The 25,665-nt window shown below is 41.8% G+C and overlaps 1 protein-coding gene across 1 annotated transcript in view; it reads right to left on the bottom strand.

Annotated features, from left to right (window-relative positions):
- The window catches only part of LOC111981218 (neurite extension and migration factor-like), a 76,008-nt gene that overhangs the window by 7,158 nt on the left and 43,185 nt on the right, over positions 1 to 25,665 (bottom strand). Inside the window, exon 2 of the mRNA XM_024012388.2 lies at positions 539 to 663. Within this exon, the coding sequence (XP_023868156.1) occupies positions 539 to 614 (76 nt within the window). The 5' untranslated portion in view covers positions 615 to 663. The remainder of the gene's footprint in view (positions 1 to 538; positions 664 to 25,665) is intronic.

Below are 25,665 nucleotides of genomic sequence, written 5' to 3'. Positions count from 1 at the left end.
TATTTGTAGGATACATGGAAGGAATGACAAAGGTAATAACCTTTCCCCTGCTCTTTGTGAGTGGTCTTCCCCCTTTGACATTCAGGATCGTTAGGGGTGGGAAAGGATGATAAGTAGTTTCAGAAGTAAAAAATGGAGGAAAACATTCCACACATTGGACCGTCTCTGAGCACTGAAACATTGCTCATCCATTCAGATGCAGCAAAGGTTAAGGTCACTAAATATCAAGYKTGGGGCTTCTTGCCTTTCAGTTCTGTGAAGGTAACAGGTAAACTCAATAGCAGAGGAGGTGAAAACAATGCATAGCATCTTGTTCCATATAAGAACTCTGTACCTCCTTGTAACCAGCAGGACATAATGTACTGTGATAATGTAACAGCATTCCCTCTGTTCCTTAATAGAAACATTTTAAAATGCTAAAACATACAGTATGAAGTGTTGATATACACCTGTGGTGAGGAATTACATCTTGGTGTGTCCATCCTTTTTTTGATTCAAGTAAAGTGTTTCTAGCAAAGCAACATACAAATGTCTTTACCATTCTCATCCTCTTTGTTGATCTGTTCCAGGTTTGGAGCCAGCACAGAAAAGTTGGGTTCTTGAAACACATCCATCAATTTAGCTTGGTTRTAGTTGTCCCTTACACTATTGCCACTATCCAACCTGCAAAAACACAGAGAAAGAGACACAGGAAKAAATAAAAACACTGGAGCTGACAAAAGGAGAAGGCTTATTATGTTATCATAACAATATACACTGTCACATACATCTTTGTGGACCCTCGTCTTTGTCAACTACAATGTATGAAAGGCTTCAAAAGAGCCTAGGGAATGGAGATTTTATGTATGAAAATGTTTTTTTTTAACTATATTTCTCCTCAATACCYTGGCTTTTTGCCCAAGATTCTATTCTTTGTTCCACTAAAATATCTGTCCCAATCTACGGGCTATCAAGGGATATTGGGCACCAATATAGGAGACTGACATATATTGTATCTAGTAGGCTTTTCAACACCTGAGCCTCAGGCTGTATGTAAATTGCAGGCAAATCCTCCTGGCCTTTTGTATATTGCTTTAATCAAGCATTTCTCAGGTCTCAAAACTCCTCAATAACTTGCTTTATGAGAATTGCTCTAAGCAAATGTCAGAAGTAACAATAGTATAAAATCACACCAACAAGATCCGATTTCTGTACCATATTCAATTTTCTTAGCTTGTTCTTAGCTTCTAACTCTCCTGTTTACTCTTTCCCACTCCCCGTCCTCCTCCCCCATCCATTTTCTTGCAACCAAGGAGCAACAACAAATGGCCAGATTAATGAAGATGGAGAAGAAGCAATAAGAGGTTGCATAAAATTAGCCTTCTGTCTAACGATCATGTCCAATTTAACACCTTATTAAGCCATGTTGTTTCATCTCCTGGAGGCCATTTGCGACAAAGATTTGTGAGCCGCATGAAACCAGACTTTCTGCCAGTGCAGTGCTGACTCACTGCCAGCTGGAACGATGCTGGTAACCTGGACTGGCTCTCTGTCTCTGTGTAATTAACCTGGGTCTCTGTGTTAACCTGACCATGGGTCTCTATGTTAACCTGGCCATGGTTCTCTCTCTGTGTTAACCTAGCCATGGGTCTCTGTGTTAACCTGGCCATGGTTCTCTCTCTGTGTTAACCTGACCATGGGTCTCTATGTTAACCTGGCCATGGTTCTCTGTGTTAACCTGGCCATGGTTCTCTTCTCTGTGTTAACCTAGCCATGGGTCTCTGTGTTAACCTAGCCATGGGTCTCTGTGTTAACTGGCCATGGTTCTCTCTCTGTGTTAACCTAGCCATGGGTCTCTATGTTAACCTGGCCATGGTTCTCTCTCTGTGTTAACCTGACCATGGGTCTCTATGTTAACCTGGCCATGGTTCTCTGTGTTAACCTGGCCATGGTTCTCTCTCTGTGTTAACCTAGCCATGGGTCTCTGTGTTTAACCTAGCCATGGGTCTCTATGTTAACCTGGCCATGGTTCTCTCTCTGTGTTAACCTAGCCATGGGTCTCTGTGTTAACCTCCCACTGGGCAAAAACTGGTTGAATCAATGTTGTTTCCACATAGTTTTAACCCCAAAAATGTAATGTGATGACGTTGAATCAATGTAGAAAACTGATTGGATTTGCAAAATGTCATCAGTGTGGGGGAATTGTATCTATTTTTACCCAACCTAAATCCAATGTCAATGTGATTTCACGTTATTTGACAACAAAATAGACGGTGAACTGACGTCTATGCCAGTGGGCTGGCCATGGGTCTCAGTGTTAACCTGACCATGGGTCTCAGTGTTAACCTGACCATGGGTCTCAGTGTTAACCTGACCATGGGTCTCTGTGTTAACCTGACCATGGGTCTCTGTGTTAACCTGACCATGGGTCTCTGTGTTAACCTGACCATGAGTCTCTGTGTTAACCTGACCATGGGTCTCAGTGTTAACCTGTCCATGGGTCTCTGTGTTAACCTGGTGTAACAAATGTCCAGCGTAGACAAAAAGACTGGTCTCGGCACAAGTGTAATAGATGTGATCGTATATCGTAACACTCTTGCGTTGTGATTTTCAAGAAAGGAATACCCAGTCAGCGGGCCAAGTTGATTGGTGTTTGTTCTGAGGATAGACACAAGGGTTGCCCATTAGATGTGCAGGACAACAGTATGTTGATGGCTGTAGATTTGTGATCTATCGCTTGCATGTCAATATCAGAATGGGTATTTTGTAATCAAACATAACCATGATAAAAAGAGTACAAAATACAATAAATGTAAGTACCTGATGATAGACACAAGGAATCACATTAGATGTGCAGGACAACAGTATGTTGATGGCTGTAATTTCATGGTTTGTCTGTTTCATGGTTTGTCTGAAATAACTATGATTTAGCAGGGACTAATGTGACCATTACCATCTTGATCATGCTAGCTAACTCGCTCTTACAGAAATAACATACAAAAGCACATCCCAAGATGCCCCCAATATCTAACAGGTACTGTACACATATTCTTTCAGAAAGTATTCACACTGCTTGACTTTTTCAAAATGTTGTTGCCTTACAAAGTGAGATAAACATTTATTTAATTGTCATTTTTTGTCAACGATCCTCACAAAAAACTATAGTGTCAATGTGGAAGAAAAATTCTAACATTTGTAAAACATTTATGAAGTATAAAACACTAATATATTTTGATTAGATAAGTATTCAACCCCTTGAGTCAATACATGTTAGAATCACCTTTGGCACTGATTACAGCTGTGAGTTTTTCTGGGTAAGTCTCTAAGAGATTTCCACACCTYGATTGTGCAACATTTGCCCGTTATTATTTTCAAAATTCTTCCACCTCTGTCAAATTGGTTGTTGTTCATTGCTAGACAACTATTTTTAGGTCTTGCCATAGCTTTTCAAGCAGATTTAAGTCAAAACTGTAACTCGGCCACTCAGGAACATTCACTGTCCTCTTGGTAAGCAATTCCAGTGTAGATTTGGCCTTGTGTTTTAGGCTATTGTCCTGCTGAAAGGTGAATTCATCTCCCAGTGTCTAGTGGAAAGCAGACTGAACCAGGTTTTCCTCTAGGATTTTGCCTGTGCTTAGCTCCATTCTGTACATGTTTTATCCTGAAAAACATACCAGTCCTTAACGATTACAAGCATACCCATAACATGATGCAGCCAACACTATGAATAAAAATATGGAGTGTGGCACTCAGTAATGTGTTGTATTGGATTTGCCCCAAACATAACACTTTGCTTTCAGGACAAAAACTTAACTGCTTTGCCACATTTTTTAAAGTATTACTTTAGTGCCTTTTAGCAAACAGGATGCATGTTTTGTAATTTTTTACATTTTGTCCAGGCTTCCTTCTAGAAAAACATAATTCCACTTTGACATTATGGGGCATTATTGTGTGTAGGCCAGRGACAATTTTAAATTCCGTCTGTAACACAAGAAAATGTGGAAAAAGTCAAGGGGTGTGAATAATTTCTGAAGGCACTGTATACACATTAGGACATGTATGTAGTGAACTCGTACACATTGTAGAATATAGTATTTCAGAACATGACCTACTGCTTGCATGTCAATATCAGACTGGGAAGAATGTATGTTCGCGATCTCCCCCTATCTGCAAGCATGACTAATGGCATAACACCTTATTGATATGTAAATTCAACCAACTAATAGGAATACAGAAACATCGAATACATATTTCTGCAGTGTCAAGTGGAAACATAACCAACCCCGTTAATAGGATCGGACCCTTTTTTTCAATTTCCGCCTAAAATGACATACCCAAATCTAACTGCCTTTAGCTCAGGACCTGAAGCAAGGATATGCATATTATTGATACCATTTGAAACACTTTGAAGTTCGTGGAAATGTGAAATTAATGTAGGGAATATAACACATTAGATCTGGTAAAAGATAATACAAATAATGTTTTTGTTTTTTTTGTTTTTTTTGTTTTGTTCCATCATCTTTGAAATGCAAGAGAAAGGTCACAATGTATTATTCCAGGTTAGGCTCAATTTCGATTTTGGACACTAGATGGCAGCAGTGTATTTGCAAAGTTTTAGACTGATCAAATGAACCATTGCATTTCTGTTCAAAATGTTTCCCAAATGTGCCTAATTGGTTTATTAATACATTTTCAAATTCATAACTGTGCACTCTCCTCAAACAATAGCATGGTATTATTTCACTGTAATAGCTACTGTGAATTGGACAGAGCAGTTAGATTAACAAGAATTTAAGCTTTCTGCCCATATCAGATATGTCTATGTCCTAGGAAATGATTGTGTTACTTACAACCTCATGCTAATCACATTAGCCTACGTTAGCGCAACCGTCCCACAGGGGGGACACCGATCCTGTAGAGGTTTTAACCWGGTCAAGGGTCTCTGTGTTAACCTGGCCATGGTTCTCTGTCTGTTTTATCGTGGCAAGGGGTCTCTGTTTTGCCCTGGCCACTCTGTCTACCACTGTGCACTAATTTTACTGAAAAGACTCTGGTCTACTCTTAAGTTATCACTATGAGTCATTGGGAAGCGGTATTAAAATCTTAACCGCAGAATTGTCTTATCTCAGCACTGCGTAGAGAGAGACCACTGGAAACAGAGTAGTACAGGGAGAGAGTTTGCAGAGATATGAAACATTATCTTCAGCGGGAGATGCTCAGCATCCTTTTACAACTAAAAACAACACCTGGCAGGCCCAAGATGACAAATGCGTGAAAGTATAACTGCCAGACTTGAATCCATTACTGGCATGGAGTAGCATCTGTGGTTATCAAACCCTTGTGAGGCACATTCAATTTATATATATATTCTTTTAAATGTATGTTTGCAGAGAAAAGGAAAACAGGTCCTATCATCTGAAATGAAGGCCCAGGTTATCATAGCTCTCTCTCTACTCAGAAGGTGTCACTGTTAAACAGAAAGGATCACTGCTAATGCAGGAGAATCACCTTCACTTGTACATGTCCACAATTACGTCCACATCACCTGATCCATCTGCTGCAGTCAGGGCTCTAAATGGGGGGATCTATGACACACACTGACACTACTCTGTGCCTTTCTTCTCAGGAGGAACAACTGACTTCCCAGATAAAACACTGAATTTCATATGAACCAGATATCACATTTTCTTGAAATTTGAAATGGTTACTCTTTGTACTATGTTTTAACTACAGAAGACCTTCTGAAAGACATGCCATATGGTGGTGCTAGACTACAACATAGTCAACATAACGTATAGTTGACCTGTTTCACTTAAAATAATGAAATGCTATGGATTTGTAGTAGGGCATAGCAGTATCCCATTACAGGAGTATGGTGATGTTATAGCAAATTGTCTTCAACATTCAACTTTCAAAATTATACAAAGTTCTGTTTGCAAGATACAACTGAAAACTGTTGTCCTGATTAAAGAAGCAATAAAACTGGCCATCTTTAGACTAGTTGAGTATCTGGAGCATCAGCATTTGTGGGTTTGATTACAGGCTCAAAATGGCCAGAAACAAAGAACTTTCTTCTGAAACTCATCAGTCTATTCTTGTTCTGAGAAATGAAGGCTATTCCATGCGAGAAATTGTCAAGAAACTGAAGATCTCGTACAACACTGTGTACTACTCCCTTCGGAGAACAGAGAAAACTGGCTCTAACCAGAATAGAAAGAGGAGTGGGAGGCCCCGGTGCACAACTGAGCAAGAGGACAAGTACATTAGAGTGTCTAGTTTGAGAAGGCCAGCATCCCGGAGTCGCCTCTTCACTGTTGACGTTGAGACTGGTGTTTTGCGGGTACTATTTAATGAAGCTGCCAGTTGAGGACTTGTGAGGCGTCTGTTTCTCTGGCTGCTCCTGACTGAAGCCCGTCGCTGGAGGCTCCGGACTAGAGGGCGTCGCTGGTCGCTGGAGGCTCCGGACTAGAGGGCGTCGCTGGAGGCTCCAGGAGGCTTCTTGCCATGGAACATCACTGGAGGCTTCGTGCCATGGATTATCACTGGAGGCTTCTTGCCATGGATCATCACTGGAGTCTTCGTGCCATGGATCATCACTGGAGTGGAGAGACACCCAGGAGGCCTGGCTCTGGGAGAAGGCACAGGACTCACCAGGCTGGGGAGACATGCAGGAGGGTTAGAGCTTAGCACATGCATAGAACTCACCAGGCTGGGGAGACATGCAGAAGGCCTTGTCCTGGACCGTGGACCGTGGAGGACCGTGGAGGCGCTGGACCGTGGAGGCGCACTGGCGGTCTCGAGCGCAGAGCTAGCACCACTCGTCCTGGCTGGATCCCCCCTGTAGCCCGGCAAGTGCGGGGAGTTGGAACGGGCCGCACTGGGCTGTGCTGGCGAACTGGGGATACCGTGCGTAGGGCTGGTGCAGTATACCCCGGGCCGAGGAGATGCACTGGAGACCAGATGCGCTGAGCCGGCATCATCCCCCCTGGCTCGATGCCCCCTCTAGCCCGGCCGATTCGAGGAGCTGCGATGTAGCACGGTGCCTGCCCAGTCACTCTCTCGCCACGGTAAGCACGGGGAGTTGGCTCAAGTCTCCTACCTGAGTCCGCCAATCTCCCCGTGAGCCCCCCCCCAAAAAAATTCTGGGGCTGCCTCTCGTGCCCATTACCTCGCGCCAACTCCTCATAGTGTCGCCGCTCCGCTCTAGCTGCCTCCAGCTCCTCTTTAGGACGGCGATACTCTCCCGGCTGTGCCCATGGTCCTTTGCCGCCCAAAATTTCCTCCCATGTCCAGGAGTCCATGTTCCCACGCTGCTTGGTCCTTTGTTGGTGGGGGATTCTGTAACGATTGTCGTCGGGAGAAGGAGAGGAGGACCAAAGTGCAGCGTGGTACGTATCCATAATACTTTTATTCAAGATGAATACACGAACAAAAACAACAAAACGACCAACGAACAGTTCTGACAGGTGCAACAAACACTAACCAGAAAATAATCACCCACAACTCAAAGTGGGAAAACAGGCTACCTAAATATGGTTCTCAATCAGAGACAACGATAGATAGACAGCTGCCTCTGATTGAGAACCACACACGGCCAAACACAAAGAAATAGACAACATAGAACACCAGACATAGAATGCCCACCCAAACTCACGCCCTGACCAACCAAAATAGAGATAAAAAGGATCTCTACGGTCAGGGCGTGACAGTTGTCCATTACTTGAATTTAGAAGCCATTCCAATAGTGCAGTGTTTTAATTCATAGTAATGTTGGCGTAACTTGCTGATGTATTCATATAATTTCTGTAATTAACAGAGAAAAGGTTTCACCCGTCAGATATACAGCAGATTGCAGTATAAAGGGGGAAAACATTTAAAAAGAAAACAGGACTGGGGATTTATTGCAATTTTTTTTTAAACTGAGATAATCAAACCTTCCATACATATCAGGAGGATTATCAAGGCCAAGGAGGAGCAGCTTTTTTTCATATCAAAGCAGCTAATATGAATTCTGATAAGAGAAGCTCTAATCCGTAAATCCATAATAGCACTTTATTGTGACTTCCACAAGCAGCTTAGAAGGGCAGCATACATTTTTATTGAACAGGTGTACTACAGGATTTCAAAGGCCATCTGGGCGACGGGCAACCTTGTACTGTAAATACAGAGTAGACAGGTAGGTTGCAGAGGTGGAAAACCTGCAGTGGAAAACTGGAGGTACTGAGGAGGAAAATATGTTTTATGCTTTTTATTGGATATTTATTACCCCAACCTATACCATTACTTTGAGCATACAGACGATTATATCTGGCGTGTCCCTTCTGTCTTGCATCATATCATGATTAATTGAATCTATTTGCGTGATGGATGGACTACCCGTGCAGACTCGAATTGACAGTCACACTTAGAGTCTTAACTGTATATACACACATTTTGTGTGAGAGTGTGTTTGGTTTTCAACCTGGGGTACTGCAGGTGGTCTAGCCTTATTATTTTTGAAAAATGTTTTCTTCCAAAAATAATAACAGTTGGGAGTATTACCAGTGTTATAAGCGGAGAGATGGAAGTGAAGTGACGTAGTGAGAGAGAAGACAGAGAGAGAGAGAGAGAGAGAGAGAGAGAGAGAGAGAGAGAGAGAGAGAGAGAGGAGAGAGAGAGGAGAGGAGGGGAGAGGGGAGAGAGAGAGAGAGGAGAAGAGAGAGAGAGAGAGAGAAAGAGAGAGAGAAAGAGAGAGAGAGAAGAGAGAGAGAGAGAGAGAGAAGGAAAGAGAGAGAGAGAGAGAGAGAGAGAGAGAGAGAGGAGGAGGAAAGGAGGAAGAGAAGAGGGGTCATGAGCAGATGAGCTCCCACATTTTTCAGCATGTTTAAAAAATAGAAAGATTTAGAGTTTGACAAACGTAGGATATTTGGCAGGACATATACAGGATGCTACGCTAAACAAAATAACTCACTCCAAGTCGAAACTCCAAATTTACAACCTGATTTTGGACGGAATTACCTGGAATGCTTCCTACAACCAAGGATTATTATTCCCAAATTATACAGTAAATGCTCTAGCAAACAAACAGAAACCTGAAAACACCATCCAACCTGGAACTGAGTAAGGAATGCTTAGCCTGAAGCAATTTCTTACTTTCAAAAGCAAGAAGAAAAATACTTTACAGTGATATATTTTACTTTATAAGGACTGAATGCTAAGGCTACCAAGCTTGCTAGGACAAAGAGATACAACTGAAATTAGCACGGATGTGTGAAGCGAGAGGTGTCGAAGCCTTGAGCCCAACAAATGGTAGGCCCCACCCAAATCCAGAGGCCTCGAAGCCTCCTGCGCTGTTCAGAGACCATCCGCTGGCATTTTCACAAGAAATCTGCCTCCAGAAATAAAAGCTTCTCCAAGTGGGTTGTGACACTACTCCCGTTGCCTGCTGCACTGCTGCTTGGATTCCACCTGGCGATCTGTTCACCGTCTGCCCTGGTTGTCTCACACCCCCCCCCCCCCCCCCCCCTGAGCTTTCGCTCACCTCCAGCACACACGCACTGTTGGGGCGAGTGACTCTGAACTTACAATGTCTAACCCCAAGTCGTTATATTACATTTTGTTCTTGTGCATTTTGCTATTTTGCTATTTGCCTCATGACTCCTGCATGCTTTGTTACTACGAACATTTCTACCCAACCGTGGGACAGACTATGTTTGTTCCCACACTCGGGACTCTGACTCTCTATTAATTACACAGACTTTTGGCCTCCCATCCCATTCTAACCATCTCTCGCTGGCTTTATATTCATGTTACCTGATGAAYTTGCTGTACAATATGATCTTGTTGCCATCTGATGCACATTCAGATGTCATAAATCAGCACCGCAGAGCTCTCCCTGTACTATGCCGTGCCTTGATTGTATTACTGTTGATGATATCTGGAAATGTGCATGTACACCCTGGCTTATCTACTGTTGCTAGCCCCAATTCTGACTTGTGCTCAGATATCTGCTTCACTGATTTCTGCTCTCGTAAAAGCCTGGGTTTTCTGCACGTTAACACTAGAAGCTTATTACCTAAAATGGATCAACTGAAAGTGTGGATCCCTWTGTGTTGGTCATTACTGAGACGTGGTTAAGGATGAGTGTTTTGAATACTGATGTTAACCTTTCTGGTTATAACCTTTTTCGGGCAAGACAGATCTTCCAAAGGTGGGGGAGTGGCAATCTTTACCAAGGATCACCTTCAGTGCTCGGTTGTCTCCACCAAGTCTATCCCCAAACAATTTGATTTGCTGGTTTAAATTTTTTTTTTTACTTTCAAATAGCTCTTTGTTGAATGTTGCGGGGTGCTATTGTCCTCCATCAGCACTGGCCTGTACCCTACCTGCCCTAAGCTCTCTCCTGGCCCCTTACACACTGAATTTGTCTTGCTAGGTGATCTAAACTGGAACATGCTTAAACCACCTGACCAATGCCTAAAACAATGGGAATACCTAAATCTTTCTCAGATTATTACCAATCCCACAAGGTATGACTCCAAACACCCAGAAAAGGCTACTCTTCTTGATGTTATCCTCACAAATAATCCCYATAGGTATCAGTCTGGTGTTTTCTGTAATGAACTTAGTGATCACTGTTTTACAGCCTGTGTTCGTAATGGCTGCTCAGTGAAACGACCTGTCCTGACCTGTCATAGACGCTTGCTAAAAAACRCGAATTAACTTTAACGAGAATCAGCTTGAATCCCCTCTGTTGAAGACGCTTGGACCTTCTTTTTTTATATTTTGATTTGGTTCGACCGTGATCTTGCAGAGTTACTCCACCACAAGAATTGCATTTGGCAAAAGGCTCGGCACACGCATACTCGGGCTGAGAATGATAAATAAGTGCACTCAGGCTATCCGGAAGGTCAAAGTTAGTTGCTTTAAGGAGCAGTTCTCTCTCTGTGTGTCCAACCCCAAGAAGTTCTGGAAAACGGTTAAAGACCTGGAGAGTAAACCCTCCTCCTCACATCTGCCCATGTCCCTTAAAGTTGATGATGTGGTTGTTATTGACAAGAAGCACATGGCTAAACTCTTTAATCACCACTTCATTAAGTCAGGATTCCTATTTGACTCAGCCATGCCTCCTTGCTCATCCAACATTTCCTCATCTCCCACCCCTTTTAATGTGACTAACCCCGATGCTTCTCCCTCTTTTCCCCCTGCCTGCAGGCAGTCACTGAGTCCAAGGTGCTAAAGGAGCTCCTTAAACTTGACCCTAAAAAACCATCTGGGTCAAATGGTTTAGACCCTTTCTTCTTTAAGGTTGCTGACCCTATCATCGCCAAGCCTATCTCCGACCTTTTTAACCTGTCTCTCCTTTCTGGGGAGGTTCCCATTGCTTGGAAGGCAGCCACGGTTAATCCTTTATTTAAAGGGAGAGATCAAGCTGATCCTAACTGTTATAGGTGTCACGTTCGTCATAAGTAGTAGACCAAGATGCAGCGTGGTATGTTTCCATCCTTTATTATGGAATAGAAAACTTCAAACAACAAAACAAAACGAACAAACTAAACGTGAAGCTATAATAATGCTCACAGGCAACTAAAGATAGACAAGATCCCACAAAGCACAATGGGAAAATGGCTACCTAAATATGATCCACAATCAGAGACAACGATAAACATCTGCCTCTGATTGGGAACCATACTAGGCCAACATAGAAATATAATTCACCTAGATAACCCACCCTTAAATCACACCCCGACCTAACCAACATATAGAATAAAAGCTCTCTATGGTCAGGGCGTGACAATAGGCCTATTTCTATTTTTCTCTGTTTATCAAAAGTGTTGGAAAAACTTGTCAATAATCAACTGACTGGCTTTCTTTATGTCTATAGTATTCTCTCTGGTATGCAATCTGGTTTCCGCTGATGTTATGGATGTGTCACTGCAACCTTAAAGGTCCTCAATTATGTCACCATTGCCCTTGACTCTAAGAAATGTTGTGTTGCTATTTTTATTGACTTAGCCAAAGCTTTTGATATGGTAGACCATTCCATTCTTGTGGGCCGGCTAAGGAGTATTGGTGTCTCTGAGAGGTCTTTGGCCTGGTTTGCTAACTACCTCTCTCAAAGAGTGCAGTGTATAAAGTCATAAAATCTGCTGTCTCAGCCACTGCCTATCACCAAGAGAGTACCCCAAGGCTCAATCCTAGGCCCCACGGTCTTCTCAATTTACATCAATAACACAGCTCAGGCATTAGGAAGTTCTCTCATCCATTTATATGCAGATGATACAGTCTTATACTCAGTTGGCCCTTCCACAGATTTTGTGTTAAATGCTCTACAACAAAGCTTTCTTAGTGTCCAACAAGCTTTCTATACCCTTAACCTTGTGCTTAACACCTCCACAACAAAGGTCATGTGGTTTGGTAAGAAGAATGCCCCTCTCCCCACAGGTGCGATTACTACCTCTGAGGGTTTAGAGCTTGAGGTAGTCACCTCATACAAGTACTTGGGAGTATGGCTAGACGGTACACTGTCCTTCTCTCTGTCAGGACCCGGTGCGAGAAACAGTCACTAATAATCGTCAGAACCCAGAAGATGAGGCAGACACAGCAGTACTAGAGATGGTGGTTTAATTAAAMAACAAAATCTTCAGGCAAAGAAACTAAATCCACAATGTCCAAAAATAAAGCCAAGAGGCACAAAATGGAAATCCTCCAAAATACAAAAGAAACTCCACAAAGTGGTAAAAAACAGCAGGGAAAAACAAACCTCAAAAGACTACTCAAATAATACACAAGAACTAAACCAGATAACCTCTGGAAAATCCAACAAGAGAAATCTCTGTATAAAACAAGGCTTGGGCTTGGGCTGGGGCTGGGTGCTAACTTACAAACACTGAGCAAGGAACTGGGGAACACACAGGGTTTAAATACTAACAAGGGAATGACCTACAGGTGCAAACAATAATTAGAGCAAGAAAAACAAAAGGTACAAAAAAGGTGCAATGGGGACATCTAGTGACCAAAACCCGAACAGTCTTGGCCAAAACCTGACACTCTCAGCATATATCAAAGCTGCAGGCTAAAGTAAAATCTAGACTTGGTTTCCTCTATTGTAATCGCTCCTCTTTCACCCCATCTGCCAAACACCCTGATTCAGATGACCATCCTACCCATGCTAGATTACGGACACATAATTTATAGATCGGCAGGTAAGGGAGCTCTCGAGCGGCTAGATGGTGTTTACCAATAGGCCATCAGATTTGCCACCAATTCTCCTTATAGGACACATCACTGCACTCTATACTCCTCTGTAAACTGGTCATCTCTGCATACCTGTCGCAAGACCCACTGGTTGATGTTTATTTATGAAACGTTCTTAGGCCTCACTCCCCKCTATCTGAGATATCTACTTCAGCCCTCATCCTCCACATACAACACCTGTTCTGCCAGTCACATTCTGTTAAAGGTCCCCAAAGCACATACATCCCTGGGTCGCTCGTCTTTTCAGTTCGCTGCAGCTAACAACTGGAACGAGCTGCAACAAACCCTCAAACAGGACAGTTTTATCTCAATCTCTTCATTCAAAGACTCAAACATGGACACTCTTACTGACAGTTGTGGCTGCTTTGCGTAATGTATTGTTGTCTCTACCTTCTTGCCCTTTGTGCTGTTGTCTGTGCCCAATAATGTTTGTAACATATTTTGTGCTGCTACCATGTTGTGTTGCTACCATGTTGTTGTCATGTTGTGTTGCTACCATGCTGTGTTGTCATGTGTTTCTGCTTTGCTATGTTGTTGTCTTAGGTCTCTCTTTATGTAGTGTTGTGTTGTCTTTCTTGTCGTGATGTGTGTTTTGTCCTTTATATATTTTAATTTTTTTATTGTTAATCTCAGCCTCCCCGCAGGAGGCCTTTTGCCTTTTGGTAGGCCGTCATTGTAAATAAGAAATTGTTCTTAACTGACTTGCCTAGTAAAATAAAGGTTAAATAAAAATAAATAAATACGCAATTTTACATTAATTTTTACAATGCAAATGGTTTACAATAATAATAACAAAATTATTGTTGCATTCACTGATAAAACTGACTCCAAATTTGACCACCAATATATTTTATGTAAAAACAAATCATCAAATTCGTGAATGGTGGTCTTCAAGAGCTTTTGGCTGTGATTTGGTGGTCTCAGGTTTGGAAAAGTTAGGGAATCGCTGCTGTATAGCACATATACAATAGCTGTAGGTGGGAGGTAGAAGTGATTCAGAAATCCGGTGCAGGAGGGCATCCTGACTAAGTTTAACTCCAAAGTGTTAKGATGCAGGCTGGGAAGGCACTGACTGACTGACTGATGCAACAATCGTATTTTCACTCCAGGGAAATAACCCCACAATCCACCTCACATACTATTACACTGACAGCCATCAGGACAGCACAGAGTGGGGATATGAAAGACTTTCCAAGTGATTCCACTACTGAGGCATAAACACAGAAAAAAATAAAACAAAATAGAATGAAACAAAACTCCACAGAGGGCTGGAGAGGAGGAAGCACCACCCACTAGGGATTAGCATGGGTAACCGGGATCCTCGGGATCCTCGGGAACACTTCATATTTCCAGAAAAAAAGAAAGGACAAGACCCAGGAAATTACTAATAATTTCCCCAATGTCGGCACTAATGCAATTCCACAAAATACACAACATGCGCAGTATCAGATTATCAAAAAAATMTAATATAGCACATTATCCAAACAGGTTGTTGCATGGAAGCCTTTAGCCTAGCGTATTTACTTCACACAAAATCGCCATAAATTCAAAGCGCACGCATAATTGACACTGCCGTACTGCACACGTAAGTGAATAGGGTTTATCAACTGYAGGCAGTTGATAAACCCTACAGGAAAGCTCTACAGTATAGTCTGGAAAAGAACACGTGCCTCTTTGAGCTGTCATTGTGAGTCTTTAGTCACACATTTCATAGGCCTATGCACAATTCACTACATAGGCATCTCTGTCACAGACATGAAGTCTGTTAACAATTCAGAGGCATGAGGGAAAATTATATCTCCTGTCCTATAGCCTAGGCTATTTTTCTGTCCTGTCCTAATCCCACTGATACTCAAAATCCTGACTCCTGTGTCCCATGAAAACTCCTAATTTTATTCTGTAATCCATAGGTTGCATTATCAAAGCACGTCTCTCTCCTATGCATATAAAAATACTGCTAGAACATTTCCCCAGCTTCTCTGCGCTGTCTCGTACGTGCTGCCCATATGAGACCTTCGGTAGAGAATGTGTGATCAACAAACGGTATGAGAGTAGATATGGATATTTTTTTTAAACAGTGTTGGTCCCCGTTAAATTTCAACTTCATCTCCCCATTATTCTTGAGCTGATCTGTTATCTCCATATTCATCTCCCCGTTATTCTTGAGCTGATCTGTTATCTCCATATTCATCTCCCCGTTATTCTTGAGCTGATCTGCTATCTCTATAATCACCAAGGGGTCCTGAGTGGCGCAGCGGTCTAAGGTACTGCATTGCAGTGCTAGAGGTGTCACTACAGACTTGGGTTCGATCCTGGGCTGTATCATGATCCGGAGTCCCATAGAGTGGTACACAATTGGCCCAGCGTTGTCTGGGTTAGGGATGGGTTTGGCAGGGTAAATAAGAATTTGTTCTTAACTGACTTGCCTAGTAAAAAATGTTTTACAAAAATAGATTTTTCTAAATATAGGAGATATTCTGTCATTCATTGAAGGAGGTTATCTAGCAAGTTTAGCAACTTAGGTCATTTGACTTATGTTTGACTGCCGTTACAAAGTTAGAATGATTCGACAACGCACAAAGTGAGCTCCTGAGCACACTCTGTGTCGAGATAGCCTACTGCACTGGTGAACAAAGATAGTTACTCTATCATTACTAAATATCAGTTTAATTTGTTTATTGCCAAGATGACAAGGCGGTGCAGTGCCCCTCTTATTTAGGGAGAACCCTGGCATAGTGACCATATGTTCGTTTTAAACACCTTAAATGGGCACTTCCGACTTTTGCGGTATTTCCTGGGACTCTCTGGATATATATGAATTATTACCGGTACTGAAACTTGATCGATTTAAAAAAAWATATATTTCATCCATACCACCCACATACCGACCGACCAAGACTTTTCTGGCTGAATACACTTGAGTACTACAAACACAACATTTCAGCTACTTTATTACCATCTAGTATGACCCCATTGATCCCTCTTTTTGCTGACTAGAAACACTGGGACACAACCATTGTTTTCTATCTGTCATATCCTGAAACACAAGCCTCTCAATATAGGAGCTGACAACGGATCATTGTGATACATATTTTACAGAGAAAGAATTTCCAGTGTTCAGAATAATCATTGCCCTTACCTTCCCTTCCAATTTGTGTGAATTACTAAGGAACAGTAGCTAGATAATATACAACCAATTTCTAGCTGTTACAGTTCACGTAAAACCACATTTTAAAGCCTGGGGCACTTAGTAAATGAACATACTTTCTCTGTCTGCCAGCTAATGTATGCACAGTTTGACATCACATTAGCATTGCAAATAGGGTTGGGCGATGTGGCCTAAAAATCACATCACAATTTTTTTWAACTTTTGGACGATTCACGATATATATTATATTTATATATTATAATATATGTATATATATTTTTTTCTCTAAATAAGCTTTGTTGCACAATTAAAGGTCAATACACTGCATTTCAAACCGTCCGGAATAATCAAATGAATTCAGGGCTTGTAAAATTATACCTATGCTAAATATAAGCCTTCCACAACCATAAGACCCACTAATAATTTCATTATTTTATCAAAATAGTTTAACGTGCTTTTTTTTGCAACTTTCACTGATCTGGCTTTTAAATCTGTCTATGAAAATGCAATTTTTCTTACAAATTTAACCAGAACCATGCACAATGCACATCCACTAATAATGACCAACTTCTTGTAGCAGGCATTATAGATAATTAACACAGCTCAATAACAATATCTCAAGCACAAGCTCACATGCTAGTGTGTAGCCAGCTAATCTTTATACAGTCAGGTCCATCAGTACTTGGACAGTGACACAATTTGCATAATTTTGGCTCTGTACTCCACCACAATGGATTTGAAAGGAAACAATCAAGATGTGCTTTAAGTGTAGAAGTTCATCTTCAATTTAAGGGTTTTGTCAAAATTATAGGAATTGTAGGAATTGCAACCATTTTTATACATASCCCCCCAATCTTAGCGGCTCAAAGTAATTGGACAAACTAACATAATCATAAATTAAATTGTGAGTTTTAATACTTGGTTGAAAATCCTTTGCAGTAAGGGCTGCCGGAAGTCTGGAACCCATAGACATCCCCAGATGCTGGGGTTCAGAATTCATCCTGCTGCTTTTGTCAGCAGTCACATCATCAATAAATACAAGGGAACCAGTTCCATTGGCAGCCATACATGCTCACGCCATGCTTCACAGATGAGGTGGTATGCTTTGGATCATGAGCAGTTCCTTCCCTTCTCCATACTCTTCTCTTCTTATCATTCTGGTACAAGTTGATCTTTGTCGCATCTGTCCATAGGATGTTGTTCCAGAACTGTACAGGCTTTTTTTTAGATGTTTTTGTGGCAAACTCTGATCTGGTCTTCCTGTTTTTGAGGCTTACCAATGGTTTACATCTTGTGGTAAACCCTCTGTATTTACTCTGGTGAAATCTTCTCTTGATTGTTGACATTGACACAGATATGCCTACCTCCTGGAGGGTGTTATTGATCTGGCCAACAGTTGTGAAGGGGGGTTTCTTCACCAGGGGAGAGAGTCCTTCTGTCATCCACTACAGTTGTTTTCCGTGGTCTTCCGGGCCTTTTGGTGTTCCTGAGCTCACCTGCGCGTTCTTTCTTTTTAAGAATGTACCAAATAGTTGATTTGGCCACACCTAATGTTTTTGCTATCTCTTTGATGGGTTTGTTTAGATTTTTCAGCCTAATCACGGCTTGCTTCACTGGCAGTGACAGCTCTTTGGACTTCATATTGAGGGTTAACAGCAACAGATTCCAAATGCAAATTCCACACTTCAAATCAACTCTAGACCTTTTATCTGCTTATGTTTAAATGAACTAATGAGGAAACAACACACACCTGGCCATGGAACAGCTGAACAGCCAATTTTAGTTGTTGTCCCTTAAAAAGGGGGGGGGGACCACATATAAAAAGTGCTGTAATTCCTACACCGTTCACCCGATATGGATGTAAATACCCTCAAATTAAAACTGAAAGTCTGCACTCATATTCATTATTTAATTTCAACTCCAATATGCTGACAATATGTAGACAGCTAAAATAATAATAACTTTGTCAATGTCCAAATATTTATGGACCTGACTGTATTTAAAATCTAGTCGACAAATCAAAGTTGATTAGTTTATTAGTTAACTAACATGTAGAACAGTTGAACTGTTATGAATACACCCTCCTGTCTGTCTCCAACTGTTTGAACAACACAGCCTGTTCACTTTGTTTAGATCAGGGATTGGCAACCGGCGGCTCATGCGTCCGTCAGATCAATTTAAAATGTGTTTTATTATTTTTAAACTCAGTCGGGGTCTCAATTTACTGTTGCAAGTTAGAATAGTAGAATACACAAGATGCAATTCTATCTTGTTATGTCAGTCACTGATAGTCACTCAATTAGCCAATGTCAGCTCACATTTTTTTGATTGGTAAGTTAGTCTAGGGCCAGCTATCTAAACGTAGTAATCATGGTTGAATTACTGGCCAAGGGGCCCCCATTGATTTTGTTAGTCAGTCTCACTCAGATTATAGGGATGTTGTGGTCATGACATTTTGTCAGGCGGTTATTGTCATGCAAAAGACTGCCGGTCTCACTGTAATTTACTGCTAATTATCATAAACATGTTTAGCATTTCCAGGCCTCCACACATACAAGCTGCAAGAGTCTGATGCACGCCTTTGGAACATCTACATTTAAAAAAGTTGAATAAATCAATTTAATATAGACCTTCACAGTAAATCCATTATTTATTTTAGTCAGGTCTAAAYAAACATTATGATATGAAAAAAAATTATTTCAGAAGYACAGAATATGAGTTGGCCTACTGTATGTTCTCTGGCTATGTGCCATGCCATAGGCATGCTTAGATGACCATAAGCATGCTTGGTCATTTAGCAGACAAGATATGCTTATACATCCTGTGCCATTATGTTATATTATATGATTTTATAGCAAGAAGAATATAATTGAACTTAGCTGAATAAAATAGAAAGGATATTTTCCCCATTCTGGGAATGAGTGCGCATAGCTGCCTGCCATCCAGGACCTCTACACCAGGCGYTGTCAGAGGAAGGCCCTAAAAATTGTCAAAGACCCCAGCCACCCCAGTCATAGACTGTTCTCTCTACTACCGCATGGCAAGCTGTACCGGAGTGCCAAGTCTAGGACAAAAAGGCTTCTCAACAGTTTTTACCCCCAAGCCATAAGACTCCTGAACAGGTAACCAAATGGCTACCCGGACTATTTGCATTGTGTGCCCCCCAACCCCTCTTTTACGCTGCTGCTACTCTCTGTTTATCTTATATGCATAGTCACTTTAACTATACATTCATGTACATACTACCTCAATAAGCCTGACTAACAGGTGTCTGTATATAGCTTTGCTACTCTTTTTTCAAATGTCTTTTTACTGTTGTTTTATTTCTTTACTTACCTACACACACACCCACATTTTTTCCCGCACCATTGGTTAGAGCCTTTAAGTAAGCATTTCACTGTAAGGTCTACACCTGTTGTATTCGGCGCACGTGACAAATAAACTTTGATTTGATTGTTCTGGCACCACTCAGCCAGGTCTCTGACCTCCTCCCTATAGGCTGTCTCGTCGTTGTCGGTGATCGGGCCTACCACTGTTGTGTCGTCTGCAAACTTAATGACGGTGTTGGAGTCGTGCCTGGCCATGCAGTTGTGGGTGAACAGGGAGTACAGAAGGGGACTGAGCACGCACCCCTGGGGAGCTCCAGTGTTGAGGATCAGCGTGGCAGATGTGTTGCTACCTACCCTCACCACCTTGGGGCGGCCCATCAGGAAGTCCAGGATCCAGTTGCAGAGGGAGGTGTTTAGTCCCAGGATCCTTAGCTTAGTGATGAGCTTTGAGGGTACTATGGTGTTGAACGCTGAGCTGTAGTCAATGAATAGCATTCTCACATAAGTGTTCCTTTTGTCCAGGTGGGAAAGGGCAGTGTGGAGTGCAATAGGAGATTGCATCATCTGTGGATCTGTTTGGGCAGTATGCAAATTGGAGTGGGTCTAGGGTTTCTGGGATAAGGTGTTGATGTGAGCCATTACCAACCTTTCAAAGCACTTCATGGCTACGGACGTGAGTGCTACGGGTCTATAGTCATTTAGGCAGGTTGCCTTTGTGTTCTTGGGCACAGGGACTATGGTGGTCTGCTTGAAACATGTTGGTATTACATACTCAATCAGGGACATGTTGAAAATGTCAGTGAAGACACCTGCCAGTTGTCAGCACATGCCCGGAGCACACGTCCTGGTAATCCGTCTGGCCCAGCAGCCTTGTGTATGTTGACCTGTTTAAAGGTCTTACTCACGTCGGCTACGGAGAGTGTGATCACACAGTCATCCGGAACAGCTGATGCTCTCATGCATGCCTCAGTGTTGCTTGCCTCGATGCGAGCATAGAAGTTCGCGGCAGCTCGCGGCTGTGCTTCCCTTTGTAGTTTGTAATAGTTTGCAAGCCCTGCCACGTAAGACGAGCGTCAGAGCCGGTGTAGTATGATTCAATCTTAGCCATGTATTGACGCTTTGCCTGTTTGATGGTTCGTCGGAGGGCATAGCAGGATTTCTTGTAAGCTTCCGGGTTAGAGTCCCACACCTTGAAAGCGGCAGCTCTACCCTTTAGTCAGTGTGAATATTGCCTGTAATCCATGGCTTCTGGATGGGGTATGTACGTATCGTCACTGTGGGGATCACGTCCTCGGACGCACTTATTGATAAAGCCAGTGACTGATGTGGTGTACTCCTCAATGCCATTGGAAGAATCCCGGAACATGTTCCAGTCTGTGATAGCAAAACAGTCTTGTAGTTTAGCATCTGCTTCATCTGACCACTTTTTTATAGACCAAAACACTGGTGTTTCCTGCTTTAATTTTTGCTTGTAAGCAGGAATCAGGAGGATAGAGTTGTGGTCGGATTTACCAAACGGAGGGCGAGGGAGAGCTTTGTACGTGTCTCTGTGTGTGGAGTACAGGTGATCTAGAATTATTTTCCCTCTGGTTGTACATTTAAGATGTTGATAGAAATTTGGTAGAACTGATTTAAGTTTCCCTGCATTAAAGTCTCCGGCCACTAGGAGCGCCGCCAATGGGTGAGTGGTTTCCGGTTTGCTTATTTCCTTATACAGCGGGCTTAGTGCCCGCATCTGTCTGTGGTGGTAAACAAACAGCCACAAAAAGTATAGCTGAAAACTCTCTAGGCCTGCAATTTATCACAATATACTCTACTTCAGGCGAGCAAAATCTAGAGACTTCCTTAGATTTCATGCACCAGCTGTTGTTTACAAATATGCACAGACCGCCCCCCTCTCGTCTTACCGGAGTGTGCTGTTCTATCTTGCCGGTGCAGCATATATCCCGCTAGCTGAATATCCATGTCGTCATTCAGCCACGATTCTGTTAAACTTAGGATATTACAGTTTTTGATGTCCRGTTGGTAGGATATTCGTGATTGTACCTCGTCTAATTTATTGTCCAATGATTGCACGTTGGCGAGTAGTATTGACGGTAATGGCAGCTTTCCCACTCGCCTTCTCCAGGTCCTGARGAGGCATCCGGCTCTTTGTTCTCTGAACCTGCGTTGCTTCCTCTTGCAAATAACGGGGATGTATTTGCAAGAGGCCCTGTCGGGTGTTTGGAGAATGTCCTGTGCGTCCTCCTTGCTGTAGAAAGAATCTTTGTCTAATCCGAGGTGAGTGATCGCTGTCCTGATATCCAGAAGCTCTTTTTTGCCGTAAGATACAGTTGCAGAAACATTATGTACAAAATAAGTTACAAATAACGTGAAAAAKCCCCACATAATAGCACAATTGGTTGGGTGCCCGTAAAACTGCTGCCATTTCTTCCGGTGCCTTTTTGAGGTCATTTTGGAAACCAAGTGAAATCTGTTCAGGAACATCGACATTAACATGTTTAGCACAACTAAACATATTTCACAAAACTGTTGACAGCCCCTCAGTGTGCTCAAGAAAGGAATAAAAGAGAAAGATGAGAAGGAAACTCACAGCACAGCTGTTTTTTTTCAGGTCTCTCCAGAGATTGGAGATTGAGTTCTGGCTCTGGCTGGGCCACTCAAGGACATTCAGAGCCTTGTCCCGAAGCCACTCCTGCGTTGTCTTGGCTGTGTGCTAAGGGTCGTTGTAATGTTGGAAGATAAARCTTCACCCCAGTCTGAGGTCCTGAGTGCTCTAGAGCAGGTTTTGATCAAGGATCCCTCTATCCTGACTAGTCTCCCAGTCCCTGCCGCTGAAAAACATCCCCACAGCATGATGCTGCCACCACCATGCTTCACCGTAGGGATTGTGCCAGGTTTCTTCCAGACGTGACGAGTTTAATCTTCGTTTCATCAGACCAGAGCATGTTTCTCATGGTCTGAGAGTCCTTTAGGTGCCTTTTGGCAAACTCCAAGCGAGCTGTCATGTGCCTTTTACTGAGGAGTGGCTTCCGTCTTGCCACTCTACCATAAAGGCCTGATTAGTGGAGGGCTGCAGGGATGGCTGTCCTTCTGGAAGGTTCTCCCATCTCCACAGAGGAGCTCTGTCAGAGTGGCCATCGGATTCTTGGTCACCTCCCTGACCAAGGCCCTTCTCACCCGATTGCTAAGTATGGCCGGGGCGGCCAGCTCTAGGAAGAGTCTTGGTGGTTCCAAACTTTTTCCATTTAAGAATGATGGAGGCCAATGTGTTCTTGGGGACCTTCAATGCTGCAGACATMTTTTCCTACCCTTCCCCAGATCTCTGCCTCGACACAATCCTGTCTTGGAMCTCTACGGACAATTCCTTCGACCTCYTSGCTTGGTTTTTGCTCTGACATGCACTGTCAACTGTGGGACCTTTTATAGACAGGTGTGTGCCTTTCCAAATCATGTCCAATCAATTGAATTTACCACAGGTGGATTCCAATAAAGTTGTAGAAACATNCAGGTGTGTGCCTTTCCAAATCATGTCCAATCAATTGAATTTACCACAGGTGGATTCCAATAAAGTTGTAGAAACATCTCAAAGATGTTCAATGGAAACAGGATGCACCTGAGCTCAATTTCGAGTTACATAGCAAAGGGTCTGAATACTTATGTAAATAAGATATTTCAGTTTTTATTTTTAAMACATTTGCAAAAATGTCTAAAAACCTGTTTTCCCTTTGTCATTATGGGGTATTATGTGCAGATTGATTAAGAAAAAAAGTAATTTAATAAATTTTAGAATACGGCTGTATCGTAACAAAATGTGGAAAAAGGGAAGGTGTCTGAATACCTTCCCGAATGCACTGTATATAAAGATTTTTTTTAACGTTTTCTCTAAATAAGRTTTGTTGCACAATTAAAGGTCAATACACTGCATGTACAATAATACCTAGGTTAAATATAACCATAATATCCACTATTAATGTAATCAAAAATAGTTTAACCTGCTTTTGTGCAATATGCGTTGATCTGGCTTTCAAGTTGATGAAAATAAAAATGTTGTTAGAAATTTTACCATAAACATGCACAATGCACATCCACTAATAATGACCAACTTTTTGTAGCAGGCATTATAGAAAATGAACACTGGTTTCAAACAATCTCTCAAGCACAAGCCCACATGCTAGTAAGTAGCCAGCTAATCTTTATATTTAAAGTCTAGCCACTTGGATATATTTTCTTGCTAACAAGTTAGAAGAGTTGAACTGTTTTGAATAACATCTTCTATCTGTCTCCAACTGTTTGAACAACATAGCCTGATCACTTTGTTAAGATATTGAAATCAAATGGCCTAGACTGGTTAACATTAGAACGGCCAATGATGTTTGATTTTGTAAATAAAATAAATCTGCCCCTTCAAAAAAGCTATGTCCTGATCCTTCCCTGACTTCCTAAATGTTTGTATTTTACACTGCTTATTTGTCAGAATTTTGAAATCACAAACATAAAACTATTTAGAGCCTTTTTACCTGCTTTTTTCACACCTATTCCCAACTTATCCCGCCAAGACAATGTGCTCTAGGACATTGCTACCCAGCAAGGCGCTAATGCGTCTCTCTCTCCTCACTGACTGAATAACAAATGAATGAATGGGCGATAATTGTGCACCTTACTTCACAACTGAATTTAAATTAGACCTAACTGAATGATAAGGAGGGTGAAGAGGTTGATTTAATTTAGAAAGACAATAGTGATGAGTAATAATGAGTTTGCAAATAATTTGACCGTAAGCCTTGCGGGTTGATACCATTCTCTTTTACATTTAACTTTGTAAAAAGAGGCTGTTATGGGACTGTTGTATTTACTATAACTCTATTACTAATTAAATGTATTGTAAGGGAAACGAAAACATGCTACATGTTGCAGTAGGCCTTTAGAATAATGCAACACATATCCTTGACTCTGTCCAGCGAGGCAAACAATGCCAGCCCACTGAATGAATGACAAATGGATGGAATGGACGATAATTGTGTAAGTTACTTCACAATCAAATTTAAATTGTGGTTGATTTATTTTAAAACAACAATAGTTTAATGATGAGTTTGAGTTATGCCTATTTATCAGCGTTGGCACTCATGTTAATACTGTAATTTGAGTGCACGCCTTGAGGGTTGATACCATTCTCTTTTACATTTTAAGTTGTAAAAATAAGCTGTTACATGACTGTTTTATTTACTGTAACTATATTACTAATCAAATGTATTGTAAGGGAAACTAAAACATGCTACGTGTTGCAGTAGGCCTTTAGAATAATGSAAAACAAAAGTTGATGAGCATCGAAACTACACCTAAACTATATCCCGACACGAATTTCACACATAATAAGAGAGAGCCTATAAACCAGTGGAGGCTCCTCAGAGGAAGAAGTGGAGGACCATCCTCCACATTTTCCAAAACATTTTCGATGTTTAACCAGTTTTATTTTTATGAAATTCACTGAGAATTTCATAAAAATAAAAATGGTAAAACATCGAAAAAGTTAACCTTTTTATAAAACTCTAACAAATATATTCACGTCACCAAATAATTGCTTAAAACACACTGTTTTGCAATGAAGGTCAACAGTAGCCTCAACAGCACTCTGTATGGTAGCACCATGGTATAGCCGGAGGAAAGCTAGCTTCCGTCCTCCTCTTGGTACGTTGACTTCAATACAAAACCTAGGAGGCTCTTGGTTCTCACCCCCTTCCATAGACTTACACAGTAATTATGAGAACTTCCGGAGGACGTCCTCCAACCTATCAGAGCTCTTGCAGCATGAACTGACATGTTGTCCACCCAATCAAAGGATCAGAGAATGAATCTAGTACTGAAAGCATAAGGTACAGCTAGTTAGCACTGCAGTGCATAAAATGTGGTGAGTACTTGAGAGAGAGAGATTTTGTAAATTGTTTTCACTTTCAGTTTCACTTACCTAGCTAG

The sequence above is a fragment of the Salvelinus sp. IW2-2015 genome, linkage group LG20 (genome assembly GCF_002910315.2).
Source record: "Salvelinus sp. IW2-2015 linkage group LG20, ASM291031v2, whole genome shotgun sequence".
Classification (NCBI taxonomy): Eukaryota; Metazoa; Chordata; class Actinopteri; order Salmoniformes; family Salmonidae; genus Salvelinus; species Salvelinus sp. IW2-2015.
This window is presented reverse-complemented; position numbering and strand designations above follow the sequence as displayed.